Source organism: Opisthorchis viverrini (genome assembly GCF_000715545.1).
Source record: "Opisthorchis viverrini unplaced genomic scaffold opera_v5_413, whole genome shotgun sequence".
Classification (NCBI taxonomy): domain Eukaryota; kingdom Metazoa; phylum Platyhelminthes; class Trematoda; order Opisthorchiida; family Opisthorchiidae; genus Opisthorchis; species Opisthorchis viverrini.
In genome coordinates this window covers 322,016-340,608 of record NW_008752074.1, presented here as the reverse complement: position 1 = coordinate 340,608, position 18,593 = coordinate 322,016, and the positions used below count along the sequence as shown (strand labels likewise).

General features: G+C 41.9%; 1 protein-coding gene across 1 annotated transcript in view; it reads left to right on the top strand.

The window, feature by feature from the left end:
- Window positions 1–4,877: 4,877 nt before the first annotated feature.
- Window positions 4,878–18,593, top strand: part of T265_15271 (hypothetical protein) — a gene marked incomplete at both ends in the record, with an annotated part of 28,612 nt that continues 14,896 nt past the window's right edge. The window contains 2 exons of the mRNA XM_009177355.1: window positions 4,878–4,998; window positions 13,773–13,873. Coding sequence (XP_009175619.1) covers window positions 4,878–4,998; window positions 13,773–13,873 — 222 coding nt within the window. The remainder of the gene's footprint in view (window positions 4,999–13,772; window positions 13,874–18,593) is intronic.

Here is an 18,593-nt window from a genome sequence, read left to right as displayed (position 1 = left end):
ACAACCGCAGTACCGTGTGACTACAATCCTTTCTTGAGTTCATCGAATCGTTCGTCTTAGCAGACTAACCCAATACAGAAGTCAGTCAACTTGGGCTAGGTTTGATTTGCAACCTTTAAACGACACTGATTCGTGGTAGTTATACACGATAACACGAGACAGTCATCCGTTGTTACGATTCTAGGAGTCAAATAATTAGCTTAGTTTCATTTACGTGAAGAATCATTGTAATTCTCATTTGTACTGGTATCACCAGCTGTAGCAAGCACCAGAATATAAACTAACAAGAGCACGTGTTATTATCGCCAACAGACTATGCGTGGTATTGGGATGCCGTAGTGTCATCCGGAAGGCTGAGTGAGATGGCTCGTCTTGAGAGCTTGATCATTCGTCGAGAAGTTGGTTCAAGATTTCTAAGACATCAGTTTCAACTACGCGGAACACAGAAAACAGACTCAGAGGTGAATGCGAACTGCACACAATCATTATGAATTTTCCACGGTAAGATGGTAACATATTTTCTAGCTGATGCTGGTTTCAAATAAAACAGTGGTAGCGTTTAGTGTCTAAGTAGGCGAAATTCTGTGGAGGTTGTGGATTAGCTAATTTCATTTAAACATCCCTGGCAAAATTATTTTTGGGTACACATCAAAGGTGGAAAGCTCTAGGTGCTGTTTCTGCTCTGATTGATGGTCATCAGAGGTGCATATCGTTGGCTGCACCGGGATTCGAGCACCAGATATTTGAATGAGGCACGTGAATACTATTCTACTGATCCACGCAGAGTTCACCCCGTTTGTCGCTTCCGAACAGGTCGACATATTCCTCTGTAGGTTCTTTCAACCTTTAGGCTCATTTGAGTGCTCTGCGCTGAAACGCAATATGAAAAGCTTTCCACTTGGTTGCTAGTTCATGCCAAATCTCAGGTTACCCTTTAGAATACAACCGGGATCTCGCTGAATATTCAGTTCCATTACATTTTTGTCGATACAACATCTGATCTGGCACACATTTGGATGAAGCAATTATCGATTACTTAGAATTTCTTGCAAGGAATCTATCGATAACAGTTTCTTTAATGCTAGGGTGGCGTCTGTGAAAAAAGCAGATTATTGAAAAACTTGGACTCCTTCTGTCTGGTGGCATAGCCACGCTGTCCAGCCCAGATTGGCCACAGAAGCGGCCAAGCATTTTAGTCATTTGCCTTCCGTGTAACCATTCATTTTTCTGCAATCATTAGAGCCATGATCCCTGTACCAATTTATTGAACTTATACTAAGTCACTGGAAAAAAACTTCGATAAGGCGACTACATATGGCTTGAAAAGCAGCCCCACTCAACTGGAAATAACCATAGTTCCACATACTACCATCAGTCTGTAAGTAGCTCAGTGGAACAATAATTTCACAAGTTGACTGTAACTCCAAGAAGTCACTCAACTGGAAATAACCATAGTTCCACATACTACCATCAGTCTGTAAGTAGCTCAGTGGAACAATAATTTCACAAGTTGACTGTAACTTCCAAGAAGTCCTCACTGGGATATCCATTCAGTACATGATCACGTGATAAGAGCCCCGTGATTCAAGGTTATGAGGTGCACTATCTTGTCTTGAAGCAAGTAAATTAAACTTCTGACCAGTCACTCGTGACCGAAAAGTTAATTACTTCTAGCCGAAAGATGAAACTTTGGAACTCCCCGGAAGTTTCAGGATATGCCTACGGGATTGTCTGGTTAATCCTACGTACTAAGAGGAAAATGGCTGTTTTGCCTTTAGCGCAACTCTTTGAAATCAAAGGGGTGTTGTAAGTTCCAACGTATCCACTCTCGGATATCATTACCACAAAAACCACCCTACGATCAACAAGATTAGCAGCTTCAAACAACTTTGAGGTTTTCGGCTGTATTCGCTTTTACGCGCAACGTTTCGTGGCTGTAGAACTGAAATTAATCCTTACATGGATGAAAATGCCCGGGTACGCAATTTAGTTCTCAGCCACGTTAACCCTGTTCGATCAAACTAACAACAGAATAGTTGGAACATCTGAAACTACTTGGAACTTCGTAGCCCCTGCATTTTTAATACGGTTGGAAGTAAGCAGCAGGGACTCGGATGTTGACCAAAAGACACAACTCGGTTCAGGACACTAAAGCACGTTCCCATCTGATAATGTAGCTGATGAAAGGGCAAAGTTTAAAGTGATAAGAACATCACTTACAACAAACGGAACACGTATTGTTTTCCTCATTATAAATGTGTCCGATCAACGAGACCTACTCATATGAAAGTGTGGTTTTGATGTCTGTTCAACCAGGCATCAGGTTCTAAGACGTGCGCGCGTTTTGGCGACACACTTTAGGCTTTCTGAGTTACTGAGGAGCTACAGAAAAATTATTCCGCCTAGCAACTCGCAAAAAGGTTTTATTTACGGGAATAAATTTTTACTCGGTGATTATCAACTCCTGTCGTCCAACCATGGCTAAACGTTTAAACTACCAACCTATAGATCGCGGGTTGCAAACTCGTTGGAGGCTCATCAACTTGGCGAGATTGTAAGCGAAATTAATTTTGGCAGTTTTCCTGAGAGTGGAGTGAACGGTCTCAGTGGTCATAGGGCGAATTTACTGACCGGAAGATTCGTGGTTCGAAACCGACCTTTGCCTCTCAACTTCCCCTGTCTAGGCTTGAGCATTCTGGCAGTATCCCAGCCCTCGTGCTTCCTTCGGGTAGCGGCTAGACACTAAGAGGGAGTTATAGCTGAACGATTTTGATTTCAATTTTTTTCTGATGGTATTATTATCTCACGTGCACATTTGGACTGCGCGAAAGATCTCCGGCACTACAGTATAGTGATTGAAGTAAGCTTTAAACATATTGTAACCACTCATGCCATTTACGATCGTTGGTTTGTTCCCTAAGCTGGGCATTTTCAGTGCCCAGTATTCAGTAATAACCATTTTCTCAGTGAGGCTTATCGTATTCGGGTGCAAGACGATCAACAAACAACAAGAAAAACTCATGAGCAAGCTGCAAACTAAACGCTGTCAATCGCAATATTCAAACCCCACGAGGGAATTCAACAACTGTCAATGGTTCGGTAACGTGTGGGTGCTACCAGCGGGCAGCGCAGTGTAGCCGCATCATCCGTTGAGCTCCCATCTTGTTGGAACTTGCAAATAGAGTGCAACTTTTGTTCCACAACACGACATAGCTCCTGTCAAAATTGCAAAAGTATTTCTAGCTAAATTTTAAAACACAAAATGGGAAAACCAACATGTTTTCACAATACGGTGATACCAATAAACATAACGATGAAGTGTTTTCTTCTGATACATTCGAATCGATTTCCAGCAGATAAATGTGTTGAATTCGTTTTTTTTCTTTTCAGCTAAAATGTGCCGAAAATTGACCTTCCATCTTTTATTTATTCTCACCGTTTTGATGATGGTGAGTTTCAATGACTTTCACGAATGCCATTGGCATTCATTTATTCATTAACCTTGATGCATGAACAGCGTTCAAATTCAAAGGAAAGAACTTAGTCCCATATATATGATGTCACACAGATAACTATTCCTTAAATGATTTTGCAGAATAGCCAAGCCGAACTATATTTTCTTGTTTCTCTTTTACAAGCGATTTCGTCTGTTTGGTCGTTGGCTTGTTTGCTGAGCTGGGCAATTGGATTGCAAACGTTTCATCACCGATCGAGGTGGTTGGCCACTAACCCACTGCTACGCACAACTACGCTCCCCAATAACGCTCTGACGATGTCACCTCGATTGGTGATAAAACGTCTGCAATCAAATTACCCAGCTCAGCGAACAGGTTAACGACCATCTACGCTACCTGAACTACCGACAATTTCCTCTATCGTCCCCGTGTTTTAGTCAGTCTGGACCAGCTGTACCGGCTTCATACCTTGGTCTAAAGCCCGGGATGTCAAGTAAAACCCTTATCGTCCACAATTCGACTGATGGATTCATCATTTGCAACCTGCTTAGGGGGAATTTTCCGCCACATACATGTGGTTTCCTGTTCAGTTAAAAAAATAAATTGGCCGAAGTACACGTTGAGCATCAGTCCCCAATCGAGTAAACTCGTGCTTTCATACTGGTTTAGGTGACTGCTTTCGTATACGTGATGCTATCGTGCTCAAGATCCCAGAAGGTTGTGCGGAATGGAACGTAACTTCACCACACCCTACGCGTGTTTGACAAAGATTGAACCCAGGATTTTCAGTTTCGCGCAAGAATTTAAAACAGGCGGCCAACGTGGCCGCTTTAGAGAATTAGGAATTCACCTTGTTGGGTTACTGGATGTCCTCTTCCTGGTCGCTCTCTGTTAACGTTTCTAATATCAATAAAACGTGAGGAACAAAATTCCAGCTGGCGTTATTCATACGATCAAGTAATTGCCTGTGGTTTGTGACTGGAGTGAGTTGATCACTTCTGACTCAGAGTGAAACATTCACAATGATAGATTTATTTGCATTAGGATCTATACTTGTACAATCTACGCTACCAATACCAAAGGTATTTCATTAAATCTACAACGGCTAAAAAGCTTCGCCCTTATCCAACTCACAGTTATAATTTAGTCGATTTGAGCAGTAAACGTGTATTAAGTACGCCTCAGAATCTCAGTTATTTCCAGCTGCGTGCGATTGAATTTGAAGCAGTGAGGACATCATGCCACCAAGGTATTTTAAAGTCAAGACATGACTGAGGCAACAAAGCCGAAGTCACACCAGCATACTTGCCTGCAAAATGTTCAAAACACCGCGTTTGGTGTTTGTTCAGTTGTTTTTTTTGCCCACCGCATTTTAAATTACAGGTCGTCGGTGGCGCACTCATAATCATTGGCGGTGTGACGGCCTGGAGTCCAATCTATGTTAAGCTATCAGTGCAAACAAATTCGTGGAAACCGGACGTTTCACTGGAATCTCAGCGAGAGTCGTACGAACGAATAGCTCAGTTGTTTCAAAGTGTGACCAGTAAGTAATACATTGATACTTTGTACCGATCCTTTCATGGGCGTTTTTAAATACGATGTAATTTCTAGATGAATGATAGTACGTTGCACTAATCAACAACGTTGCAGTGAACACCCCGATTGTTCTGCCCTCATCAGTCAGTCTTTTGTGGTTTCTCAAAAGCAAACCGGCTGCGAAAAATAAATCCCTAAACGAATTATCTGAACTGGTTCGCTGAGAAACTTCAGATGGTTTAGAGGAAGGGGCATCCCAAAATGATTTACCGATGAACGCTGACCAGATCTCAGTTAGCTTGTGTTTTAGGGGATGAGGCTTGCAGGCCCTAAGCGCCACTGCTAAACAGTTTTATAGCAGAGCAGATGCTTGTTGCAATCAACCGCTCTATCCAAATAACGAAGCTATATTGTTGAACATTGACATCAGTTCCTTGTCCATCAACCAGCTATGGACAACATCAGTTACCTTGGAGCTCAGTGCATCACCACAGCTTCCCGTCAACGGTTTTCCAATCTGTACATCGCCATAGACTATGCCGACCGTTTACTATCCATGTTTACAATGACAAACTCATGCAAGTACACCAATCAGTGAGTACACTGGTGGCAAGCATAGCCGATCTTACTAAGGCATCTGCATTAGCGTTTCGTCTGAGTTAGCATGGTCGAGGCCGCGCTGGACAAACTGAGCGATTTCACGAATTCTCTCACCCCGCCAAGGATAATGCTCCTCCGGCCATCTTTAACGATTGTGAGATCCCCTATTTTGAAGGTCACTAATCACATGAAGGCCGCGGCAACTACCGAAACTCCGGTGTACCTTCTTCTGGACCAAATTACACGCAAATGGTTCAACAACGCGTTTGAGTTGCCTAACCCATCCAACTCCAAACGGCAACATACGGCATTCGACTCCGATACTCTCTGTACCTGAACGAACTTCGCCTCCTAGTAACAAGGTCATTCACTTGATACGGAGGCTTTGGGGTAGATAACTGCGATTGAATTAGTTGAAAAAACTCTTCATCTAGTCTGTCCATTTGTTGTGGCTACGTTATGAAGGTAGCCCAACCCAATGTAATAGGCGAACACCCTACAGTTGTCGAAATGATAAATCTTATGTGCTATGGTCAGACAATGTGCAAATCTTCGCTACTGTAGTAATGAAGAGCCCCAGGACATGAACTCAATCCCCGTTTTATTATGGGTTCAGAAAATATAGCTTGTGAGCTTTCATGCCCGCTCTTTATGCTTCCGTGAGCTTAGTAAATACTTTAACCAACCAGTACCAACTTGGGGTACACGCGGTGATCCCGTGGACGAACTTCTTTCCTTGGTTTCACCCGTACCGAGCGCAGGTACTGGACTGTACTACCATCATATTCATTTCGTTGCAATCCCTCACGATAAGAATGATTGTAGCTGAGGTCACTTTTCCACCCAACAACCATTTAAATAGGGACTAAAAACGTCCTATTGGTTGGGCACACTCCCCGAGGAGTATTTGTAGGAACCAAAAAACCCTTGTCGCTTATATCGCAATAGTAGTAGTATCAGAGGATACTAGTCCATACCAATCAGTTCCTCAAACTGGATTTACCTCATTGCCAATAATACCTGCCACAGTCAAACTCGGTTTGTGAAAATCATATCAGCCGTTGGATTATAGTTCTGACTTAACCGCAACGCACCTGAAACAATCAAAACGTAGCTTGGGTCGGGAGCCCGGAGAATTGGAAATATCACATCCAAAAGACGTACAGTCCTCTCAGTCACACATCTGCAAGCGCATTATACTGACCTGGCAGCCTTCAGTAAAACTTGTTATTCCCATTGAGAAGGAGTAAATAAATCCTCCACGGGATTTTTGGCAGAAAAAATAATGTAAGAATATTGACCATGGTGTAAGGCCTCAGTCCAAGAACAACTGCATCTGGCCTAGATTCTTTCCATTGTTGTCATTGAACATTTTCTCTTGCAAGATAAATTGTACTGATGATGCTCCAGTGCCGCAACATACCCCCAAGAAACTGATCAGCCCTTCATAGTGGGTGGACAGAAGGCCCAAATCTATCGCCGCATAGAGTGTTGGAAGATGACTATGAGACCTTCCGATTCTTGAAAGACAGACGTAGCTGACAGGTGTCTACGTATTGTGCATGTAAGTGAAACGTGCGATTTTGACGCATCTGAAAGGTGGATACCTAAGAAGTTTAACCAAATTCCGGGAAAGAGTTTTCATAAAAAGTGTGTCACACTGTGACGCGCAACATTCACAAATACAATGGAACTGGCATACTATCCTGTGGAATGCTCCCTGTGTGAAAAAAGTATCGTTGAGTTGACTGGATATCAAGCAGCTTTTGGATCAGCCGCCGACATAAAGTCGCTGAAGACCGTCGGCTTCATGTCCCCTTGTATACTAAAACCATGAAATCTGAGAGGGCGGTGAAACATCATGAAGCCAAACTCGAGAATCGATAAAGCCACTTGATTTATCAATGAATAATTTACATTTTCGCTAATTGGCGAAAATAGATAGACTACTTTAGAGACGTCTCACCGCAAAAAGAAACAATATGAATGGTTTTACAAAAAGTAAAACATATTTATTGTTCGGCAAGCATATTCATAACACTGCTAAATAACCTATTCAGCTACCGCTTTCCCCTCTCTGCAATTCAGCTCCAAGTTATTAACGAGATTTTTCGAGTCAACTTGTCCTTCGAGGGCCAAAATGCAAATGCCAAAAACAGAAATGCAGGACGGAAATGGCACGTTAGAAGACAAGCTGATTGCGCAGGTGATAATCTTTCACCGCTACGCGAACTCCTCCGTCATTATAAATGAACGAGTACGCACTCGCAATTCTAAAGTTACCAGGTTTGGAGGGGCCCGAGTCATGATGCACATTTGTGATCTTTCTCCGGTTTTATCTGAGGCCGGACGATTGCAGAATTTCAAAAACAAAACATGTACCGGCATAATAATTTCTAGGTTGCCACCCAAAGTTGAAGGATTTCATATACAGGCACATTTGTGGGTCTTGTGATTGCTTACTACTTTATTCAGACGATTGTATCTCTTTTAAAAATAAGGAAGCCAATATCTGCAAAGACAGCTTCGGCAATTTTAGCATTTTTCACTAGCACAATTGCCTCGTCGTTCCTGCTACCATCCGGTTCACAGAATCGCAAATCGATTCTAAATTATGTGCTCCAATGATGAAGCCGAGCTCGGGTTCATTTCTCTACTTAAATTGCTTCAGAGAAATAGCACAAATACCATGGCACCAGCAGTATATCGAGATGTCAGATTGCATGACACGTGACAAATTCCACAAATTCATGTGCGACTTTTGAACAGAACCATTTGGATTCACTGAGTCGAATACCAAATTCTGCGGTTGTGAAGTGACCCTACCTAAAAGAAAGCTGGTGCTCTTTGGTGTACAACCATCAATGCTTTCTATGTCACATAAACAAACGGCGAAATGGTCGCATTTATGACAAACCGCCGGTCAAACCTGATGGCGACCAAAATTACGCGCTGCCGCAACCTTCAATGGAGATTGAATAATCACACTCTTGTCTTCGGAATTCGAAAGTTATCAAGGACCGACTTAACGTGTTTTCAGCACCCCCATCGCACGCGCAGCCTCAAACGCATTATTTCAATGGGTGGAACAGTATAGTCAAAACTACAACTTGCAATTCAGTATGCCAAATTGAATCGGAGAGGAAGATCTCTCTGCATACGGGCTGAACTTAGTTCGACTCACCTACATTTCCACAAAAATGGCCGCATGACTGGCCGTCCAAAGTCTGAGTTAACTCTTAGTCAGCCTCAGTGACCTAAATGCTACTGTGATGTACAATTCTATGGTAAATTATTCGGGGCAATCTGGCACCTTTGCTGAGGTTTGGAGGGCTTTTAGATGCAAATGAAGGGAATTTAACCTCAAAGGAGACTACTCACAAGGTTGCTGGAAACTCTTTGACAGCCCACGACCGGCCGGTTTTACCCTTGTTGGTGCTCATCAGGTAGGCGCGTCGCCGACTTTCCGTTAAGAAGGGCCCCAAGAAAGGTGAAACCGTGGTGGGCTGTCGAAGAGTTGTCAGCAACCTTGTGATATCTTGATAGTCGTGCCAACTGGAACATCAGGCAATCTGTGGGCGGCACATTCAGTTGTAGAATATCATAAACAACAGACTCAGTTGAGTTTCTCGTGAAAACCAAAAACTGATTTAACATTTATTTTTAAACCAAGTAGGTAGGTGCCAATGGCCAGGCCCTGAATGCTTGTCGTTTAATCCAAGTTTTCTCTATTTCACATTGGCGTAGACAGCAGCTTATCTTGTTCCACACAAAAATCCTCTGGGTTACAAAGCCTGTGTGAGGTTCAAATGAAACAATTTGTTGCAGTCTGAGTCGCTCAAGACTGACATCATGGAATGTGTTAGTTGGTTGAGTTGAGTAACAACCTATAATTTACCTCAAGTCAGTTACTGTAGTTCACCACACCGTTTGGAGGTGTACTACATGCGAAATTGGATGTATTCTCTATAACCTTGTCTGCATTCTCCTAAACTGGAACTGGTAGGTATTCTCACCTGGATATGGAGCGATTCAACAAATCTCTAGATTTCTCAACAGATGAAAAACGGTCTTGCCACACGCTGCAAACTGTTGATATACACAATTTCGTATTCTAATCTTAGGATGTTTTGTTTCCTGTCAATTGGAAATGAACATACTTGCGATGCCGAACATAGTGGGTCACGTTTCGTTAATTGGGGTTAAGAGGGCTTTCAATGGAATCACATTTCCACAACTTTCGTTTGAAATCAACCTGTTCCTTAACCATCTACTCCCGTAGGTCTTTCGTTCTTTGTTTCTCTCTTGATTACACTGGGTGGCGAGCGCCCGGAATCCATATTTCAGTTGTAAACAAAGCGTCCGCTTTTCTTCAACTTGCCTAGCTTGTTCACACTATACTACAGTTTTCATCGCATTATAAATCCAATAGTCATATTTCCAGCGCAGTCTTTCCAACTCTGTATAAACCGTCGCCTACATAATCACTCCGGGACACACCGCCCTCATCAGTGAAACCCATCATTAGTCTAGCGACTAAGATGAAAGCACATCAGAAATGGATGGTACTAGGTTGTTCCAGCACGAGATATCCGTGATGTTTGTACACACCATACAAATGCTCAGGGGCTAACCGGTCCTCATTTCAGTCGATCGAAATTTCGAGTCAAATAAATTGAACACCACAAAATTTTCTTGCGGCAGCGGTGATGAACGACAAAATTTGGTAGACAGTTACGTTTCCCCGGATGCGAAATCGATGAACGCATCTCAAAATCAACAGCTGTCATGGATTACGTGCTCAGCGAATCCATCAGGGAATTTCACCTGCATGGCTGATGTGGTTTTTCCATCTTCTATTCAAACAAATCAATTCTTTCGCTATCATGACCTTCGAATGGACAACCCACAAAGTTTCTCTGTAATGAGTCTGGTTCCACTGTTAAACTGCTCTCCGCTTACACCTTGTGGATTACGTTTAATGCATCCGCTAAGAGTTTCTATGGATATACGTCAACGTTGACACCGAACTGAGTTCGGTGTTAGACGTTGCAGGCATCTCAATGCGAAATTCCTGGTGTTCACTTGGCTGTCTACACTTGAACACAGCACGCAGCAATTTATAATGTGATCAGATACGAGAACAAACACGTTTTGAAATTTTAAACTTGTACGTCTTGTTCAAAATGTTCAAGTTGCTCAGTGTGACTGACGGCGTAAAAACAATTTCAGTGAATTATTTTGCTTACTGAACACATTCCTGGCTAACATTGCGTTCAAAACCATTCTGACCGCATCGAAATTATACTGTCATTCAGTAAAACAATTTGTGCATTCCGGAAATTCTGTTAAGCGAGCAGCTCTTTGAATGATGTGGTTACGTCAACAAGCACCTCTGTCTTAGAAATACGAATGTGCTCTGCGCTTTTTTTTCGATAGCTCATTTGGATACTTTGCAGTTTCTAAATCAGCAGTTGATCCATCTTTTCGACGTCATTAGGAGTGTTTGAAATAGCTGTACCAGCAAGTTCTATCCTTGATTCTAAATTAGTTTGACATTTCTGTTGTGTACATGTGTCTAAAACAGTAAAAGACCAAGAAAAGATTGTCCTTTAACAAGTTACGGAAGGCCAAAAACTTCTACCTACTTGACACCTTACCTGTGTATGCACGATTAAGTCGGCTTCTTTAAGATAGGTCGTTTTTTGATCTTACCACTAATGAATTTCATTAAGCTCAACCCCTATTCTTGTGCGCTTTGGTTCGAAGTATTCACGTGCTGCTTTGCTCTGCTATGTCCAGTCTTACAGTTCGAGGGCTAAAACTTTGTTGACGAAACAAACGTTTGCACTTGTGCTTTTGTTAAACACGCCAAATTCACCGTTGAAAAAAAGACAAACGGCTTGAAGTGGTTAAGTATACGGTCTGGAAAAGCTCACACGTACTAAGCAAGCAGCTACAGGCGGAAGAAAGAAGGCTTCGCTGTGGAGAGCAGTCACAGACTATTAAACAGGTAATCGAAACTATCATATGCATCTTGTTTACAAAAACTGAATATGTATCTTCTCCTTTATCTCGTCTTCCTGAATTTTCCTTGATATTCATTGACTGTTGGCCAGTAATTCATTGTTGTTGCAAGCGAATCCTACAAAGTGACTCCACAATGTCCGTAATAGTTTTCACTTCATGAGAAAACATACTACTACCACGCCCCATCAGTAGTATCAACCGTTACACGGGTGTGAAGCATAAAAATGCATGTTTTCAGCAGTAGGGAACTGTGGGAAGTATAGGAAGTGGGAGTTACTAGCATATTAGTTGATGCGAGTTTTTACGCCAGAATGAATGGGCGATTCTAGTGCGTCTGTAATAATTCCAGTCCACGACATCAAAACACATTAAAGGGGACAGTGGAAATGCTAGTCATTGACAGTAAATCACTTTGAGAAAGCCTGATCTATCGTTTGGGATGATGATAATATTCGCTCTACAAAGTTTAGTGACAACATCCTGGAAAAATACTACTAATTTGGGGAAAACCCCAGTTCTTGTTCATATCACTCAACCTGGAGTGCACAGGGTTTATTTAAATCCATCCTTGTCGTTCGCGCCGTATATCAGCGTGTTGAAACCTAAGAAAACTTCGTTGGAGAGCCACAGTCCACCGATAAACTGGAACATCTGTTGATTCCTTTCTTCTATTTTTATATTGTGCAACGTGATTCCTGCTTTTTTGTTACTTTGGTTTGCGTCTATACCACCCTTCTTGTTTTTTACCTGAACCTAAACCGTTCCATGACCTTGTCAGCGGACGTGTTGTTTCAGTTCACATGTGGTTTCCCTCGCTGGTGGATTTGAGTCGGCGTGGAATTTGAGACCCGTTGGGAATTAGCAGTTCCTACACCGGTGTATAGAAGTCATCACAGTCCCACGATTTGCGACTTGTAAAGTTTTATCATTTTATTTGTTGTTGGTAAACATCCGTCTGAAAGATTTGGTTTTTGGGGCTTTGCGCGTAACTCGACGTGGTTCAACAGATTGCTGAAATAAATCGATAATCTCAAGATTGCGAATATACCCTCAAGCATCCCAGGTAAAAAGAGTTTTGCATGCCTTTGCGCACTGATGCAAAATGCATCAACAATATACATGGAAATTGATGAATAGGTACTGAACGTTCCGATCATCAAAGATGTTTCGAGAATATAACTAACAATCGACGTATAGATTAACAAGAATCACTCTGGTCATGATACAGATCAACGCCACTGTCGGGACATATTTGTGTAGATATGCACCAGACAGGATAACAAACCGAAACTGATGATCTTTTTGGAAAGGGCGAACGTCCCCTGGATGGAGAACGAAAGGCAGAGCATCGTGAGTTCCATATCAAACAATATATGCTCCGAGCAACGAGAAGTCGAATTTCTAGGTTGCCTTTAAAACTTTCGTGGTCTCACATCCCACGTATTCATCGTTCAAAAGTCCAGTCGTTCCACTTGGCATACGAACCAGCTTCTGGCTAACCCGCTAAACAGGAAGGCAACACAAAACCGAAAACGGACCCGTCGAGAATGGATCTGAAACACCCCCAAAACAACCATCCAACCAACCAATGAGATACGAGACATAGAGACTACGAGGCAGTTCATATCACAATCGGGGCAATAATAATACAATTGGCTAACCACATGACAAGATATTAGATATCTTTCAAAAAACTATATAAGCGCAGCTAGGCACGGATGAAGCACGCACTCGGCGAGCAGATCAACTGCCACCTGATCAACCAGCAGTGCTAAAACGTATCCACGTTTGAAAAAATGTTAAGAAGTCACGTCGTGCGTGTTGTGTACTCTTTTCTGTAGGTGACTGCACATTCTTCAACTCTGTAACCTGGCTAGTTAGAACCGTAGAAGAAGAGGGCGTGTCATATGCTGCGGATGGATATTCCGGAGTTTGGGAGCGCACAGCGTCAATGTCCTTCTTGTGCCAGCTCAAATTCTGTGTGATGTTTGATTAGTCACCAAGACTCATCAGTATGAGGTAACATTTAATGATTTAGTCTGTATTTGTTCCAGTCTATATGTCAAAATCATATCAGGCTGCTGCGCCGCAGTAACCCAACAGTATTTATGTCTCTGTATGTGTCTGTTTCATATCTGCTTCGACCCACAGGACCACTGGGCATTGTATTCATGGTCTTTGGATTCATTTTGCTGATCAGCGCAGTGATTGGCCTCTTTGGTATTTGCCAATTCCCAGTGATGACTTTTGTGGTAAGTCAAAACCATGGATATAAAAATATCATTCATTGGTTTACACACATTAACTTGTCAATTCCTTCTCTCTGTGGTGCATTCACCATTGAAAAAATTCAACCCTGTTTCAATAGTTAGGAGTATGCGTGGACGTGGTTTCTGTGGCAACGCTTTCTTCGACTGGAGTAAACGGAAGGTGTGATTTAATTTCTGTTGTGCTTTAGCTACATTCAGGTGCCTTCCAAGATTACCAAGTGGTGACTTAAAGTTTGAGATTGGATCGTTCCAAAGCAATTTTCTAACTGCACCTTAAAAAGTTCTCGCAACGAGAGCCCGGAGAGACCAGCTGTATTCTTAAAACAGCGTAGTTAGTGTCCAGTAGGTCTTTCACCAAATCCTGGAGAATATTTCATTCTAAATATGCCTAAACGGCCAAAATTAACGATGATATGAGCGAAGCACAATCACGATTATAGCGCAAAGCAATTCAAGTCATTCTTGTGTCACCGCGGAAGGCTTGGAGGATTGACGAATGTTCAGAGATGCTAATTGATTTTCGGTCAACTTGGCGTGAAAGCACTGTTTGCCACTATTGCAGACCTTTCGTTTGGAACTATATTCTTGCTTAACAGTTTGACCCACAGATCAATGCTGCTGACCTTCAACCTAGCAGCACATCATCCTGGAAAACATCAGAACTAACCCACAAAAACTCAGGTTTAAATTGAATCAACCCTCAAAAGAGTGAATCCCGGAGAAGAAACAGGAGACCAGACAGAAGAAGTAGAAGGCTTCCATATAACCACAGAACGGTCAAAGTTTGTCAGAATATTTAAAGACTTGTCAAGTGTCATGGGAGCACGGACCATTTTCTTGTCCTACCAGAATGCAGTCTCAGGGGTTCCTCTGAGTTTACGCATCACTTTCGCGGTAACAGATACGCCTAGCCTCGTATTGCAGCAACAAAGTGTTTCATCGTAGGAATCGGGGCAGTTCTAGGGTGAAGGTAAGCCTTTGTCAGCAACTGTTAAAGCAAAGTAAAAAATTCAGCACGGACATTACAGACAACACAGATATAATGAGCTTACTAGCACAAAAAATGAACTATGTTTCAGAAGCGACAGTAGGCTGAAAATTCACGCCAGCGGTTAACCAGACAGGCGCATCTTCTAGACAGGGTTTTAAACAAGGCGGGGAAACCTCACAAACTGGTAAGTGGTTGGTAAACCGGAGATCAAATGAGAATTTAATGACAAATAACGCTCATATATTGGCGCAGATGTCTGTTGCACAGGGCTCTGAGGGCGTGAGCTGGTGTCAGGGGTCCCCGCCAAACGGTACTGCAATCTGTTAAGCACCGTCAGAGAAAAGCAAAAAGTTATTTTCAAATGCTACAGTTTATCGGCTCTTAACGCTAGGTGACCCTGAAATACGATGTAAAATGACAGAGAAAACAGGTCATTGGTTATGTAAAATCATGGTTCACAGTAGAAGAATAAGTAGAAACGACGTATAACATTCACTAATCCTACAGGTGATAGGATGAACGCTTGTAGTCATAAAATTACTATTTAAAAGTAGTTCATATAAACCAATTTTTAGACCCGCGTTATATTCCAATACACATAAGAACCAGTTCTGGTGTCGGGATAGATATCAGTGGACACTTGAGAAAAACTGGATAAGCAGGATGAAAAATACAGGTACGTAATCATGAGTCTTGTTTGGAAAGACTATGTAGAACACAAAGGCCATCATTCTGAAACATTCATGTGAATAGTTTATCTGTTCACTGGAATACGTTCAGAAAATATTCACGTTTCTGTGATGGACTGGAGTTTTTATTTCGGGGATTGACAAATGGCAACGAATGGATTAAAAGTCGACCACAAAGTGCTGGGGAAGCTGATGAGGAATCAGTAGACAATTTTTTCGAAGGAGGTTGAAACATCCGACTGTTCGCAGCTCCGATGAAAGGCTACTCAAAAACGATGACAAATTCTGACTTTATCCCCACATCAATTTAAGCGCATCCGACCCTGGTTTTCAAAACGACTGAGCGTTTTTTGAAATCACCTGATGGATCTTCACATGATTTTTCAAAAAGCCGTTCGCGAAATTGATAGTTACTAGCTACGATGCACTTTTATAGACAGAAATTTCACGTACGTAATCCCGTATCTCCGCTGTTTTTCTCTCTGATCCTAACCATTTGGGTAGCCATCGTTGTTGCCAAGATCGTCGGTCGTTTGGCTTTTAAGACTGTCAGTAACGGTTGGAATAAATCTTTGGTCGAGCACCGTTTATGAGAAGTATCGCGGGTTTGTACGAGTGATCTGTTGTGCTCTCAGCCATCTACTTTTGTTAACAAAACTCTTTTCGGTAAACAGGTGCCACAGCTGTGAAGCAACGTTCGGTTATAATCCTCAGTGACGTTGTGTGACCACTGAACATGGCAATCATCAGAAATCTGTTTGCATAAAATCAATTTTATTGTAAATCCCGGACCATCTCTATAGCTTCCTCATACCTGATTCTTCGCAAATTTTCTCGCCTTTTGTGCGTTCATAAAAATGGTAGCCCTACAAAACCACGTAGATTCAACTGATCGCTTGTAGAAAATCGTTGTAAAGGAATTTCCTTTCTTATTTGTAATTATTATCACTAGTATATTCTAGTATATAGTAGTATATTCTAGTATACAATTTTAGGAATTAGGCATTTAGAATAGGATTTCTTTTAAAAGGCTATGCAAGAGAAAATGTTTGCTTACTATTGTCTAGACATCCGTTGGTGGTTTGCTTTGCAGTGGTACCACCGTATAGATGGGCATCCCTCAAACTGTACACCCCCCACAACCTGCCAGTACTGCTTTCAAAGTTTTCTGCGCACTGACTTTACTTCCAGGACTGCGAGTCTGCAATCACCGATTAGCGCCCTCAGCAGCCCATCCAGCTCAAACGGCCTTCTAATGTATCGCAGACCACAGAGGATCGCATCGAATCAAACGTGTTGAATTAATAAGTGGTTCTTTTCTGAAGCTAGAATTAAGCGACTGCAGGGGTGGAACGTTCGACCAGGCGATGCTGAAATCGGAGGTAATTTTGGGCGCTTTCTCAGAAAAAGGGTGTTGAAAATTGTATCCATTTCTCAGCTTTGTTTTACTGTTTGAATAGATCTGGGAATTTGTGTTTCAGCGACGTCGAAATAACGCATCGCGTGTGCTCCGCGAAGGGCCTCAAAGACTACATGGCATTGTAAGGGGAGTTGAATATCCTGGGAAAATGTAAGGGATTATTCTTTTAGAACAATACATATAAGTTGCTCAGATTGACTGCAGAACAGATCTAATGATTAGGTGGTTGTTGAACGTGCAACAAAAATCTAATCCCCAAAATCCCAGTTACGATATACGTTTTAGCCCCAAAGTTTTCACAGCAATGGGTAATCTACTGGCGGAAAATCCGAAAGCTTGAGCAATTCAGAACGGCCATTGCCCTTCACTTATTGGTAAATTGACAGCGCGTGGAATCACTTACCCAGGTTTAGCCGAACATTTTATCCTCTGAATGGATAAGTCGTTTTGAAGATTGCGGGTATTGTGGGGATTGCAATCACATCACTTTCATCTTATCCGTTCTTCTTGTAAACGTACTGTGAGTTTGTTCTTATTGTTCGTGTGTAGATTTTCCTGAAATATATTCAAACGTTGCCAGTTTTGTTCTGTGGGGCCAGATGGACCAAGTGGTTTGAGCGCGAATTTACTGACTGAAAGGTCCCTGGTTCGAACACGATCTCTGCCTCTCGACTTCCCCTGTCTAGGCTTGGGCAACCTTGCAGTATCCAAGCTCTTGTGACTCCTTCGTGTGGCATGGCTCTCAGTCTTGTTCTGTTATGCCAACAAAGTGACCAAATAGACGATTCTCCATGGTGGTATCTACCACTGTTCTCCTATATTCACCATCGTTTATTTTCGTTGGTATCAGTACTTAGTTCAGTAATTTGTGTGCACGAAAATTCTACGGAGAATGAACGACTGGACAATGTTCGGGTTCAAAGTCTTTTAATGCGCCACATGTATCTTTTTTGAACGTACGCATCCAGAAATTCCCCGTGTTTTAACACTCGTTTTCTTCACTCCACAGTATGCAATCTTGGTTGGAGTTATCGCTCTGACTCACATTATCCTGGTGATTGTGTACTTCACCAACAGAGAGGTGGTGAGTATACCTGGGTCATGTCTATCCAACCAGTTTATTGTGGTTTTGAAATCTGGTCATCTGGTCATTATTGTTATTTATTCAAAGCCCATGAGTCTTATTAAAGTTTATAGTAAATGATGGAAGATCAGCCATTTTTATGAGAAAAAACCATACAATATTAGTTTCTTGTCAGTTTATGTAATCTTTTTTCAGAACATATGAATGTGTGGGCATGCCGGATGAAATTAAACCAGTCCAGCGTCAAGCATTTCAAATTATATATATATATGTGTATATATATGTGTATATATAAATACATATAAATATATGTATAAATATATACATTTATATACATACGTAAATATATATTCCATTATGAACGTTTGCTCAAAAATCAGGCGGAAGATTTGCTATGTCATACTACACTGACTTGAAAACCAACTACGGATGTAGCTGAAGCGCACATACATTTCAGCTAGTTGGTGGAAAGATTCTGTTCCTTTTCTGCATAGGAATACAACAGAAAAAACTATTTA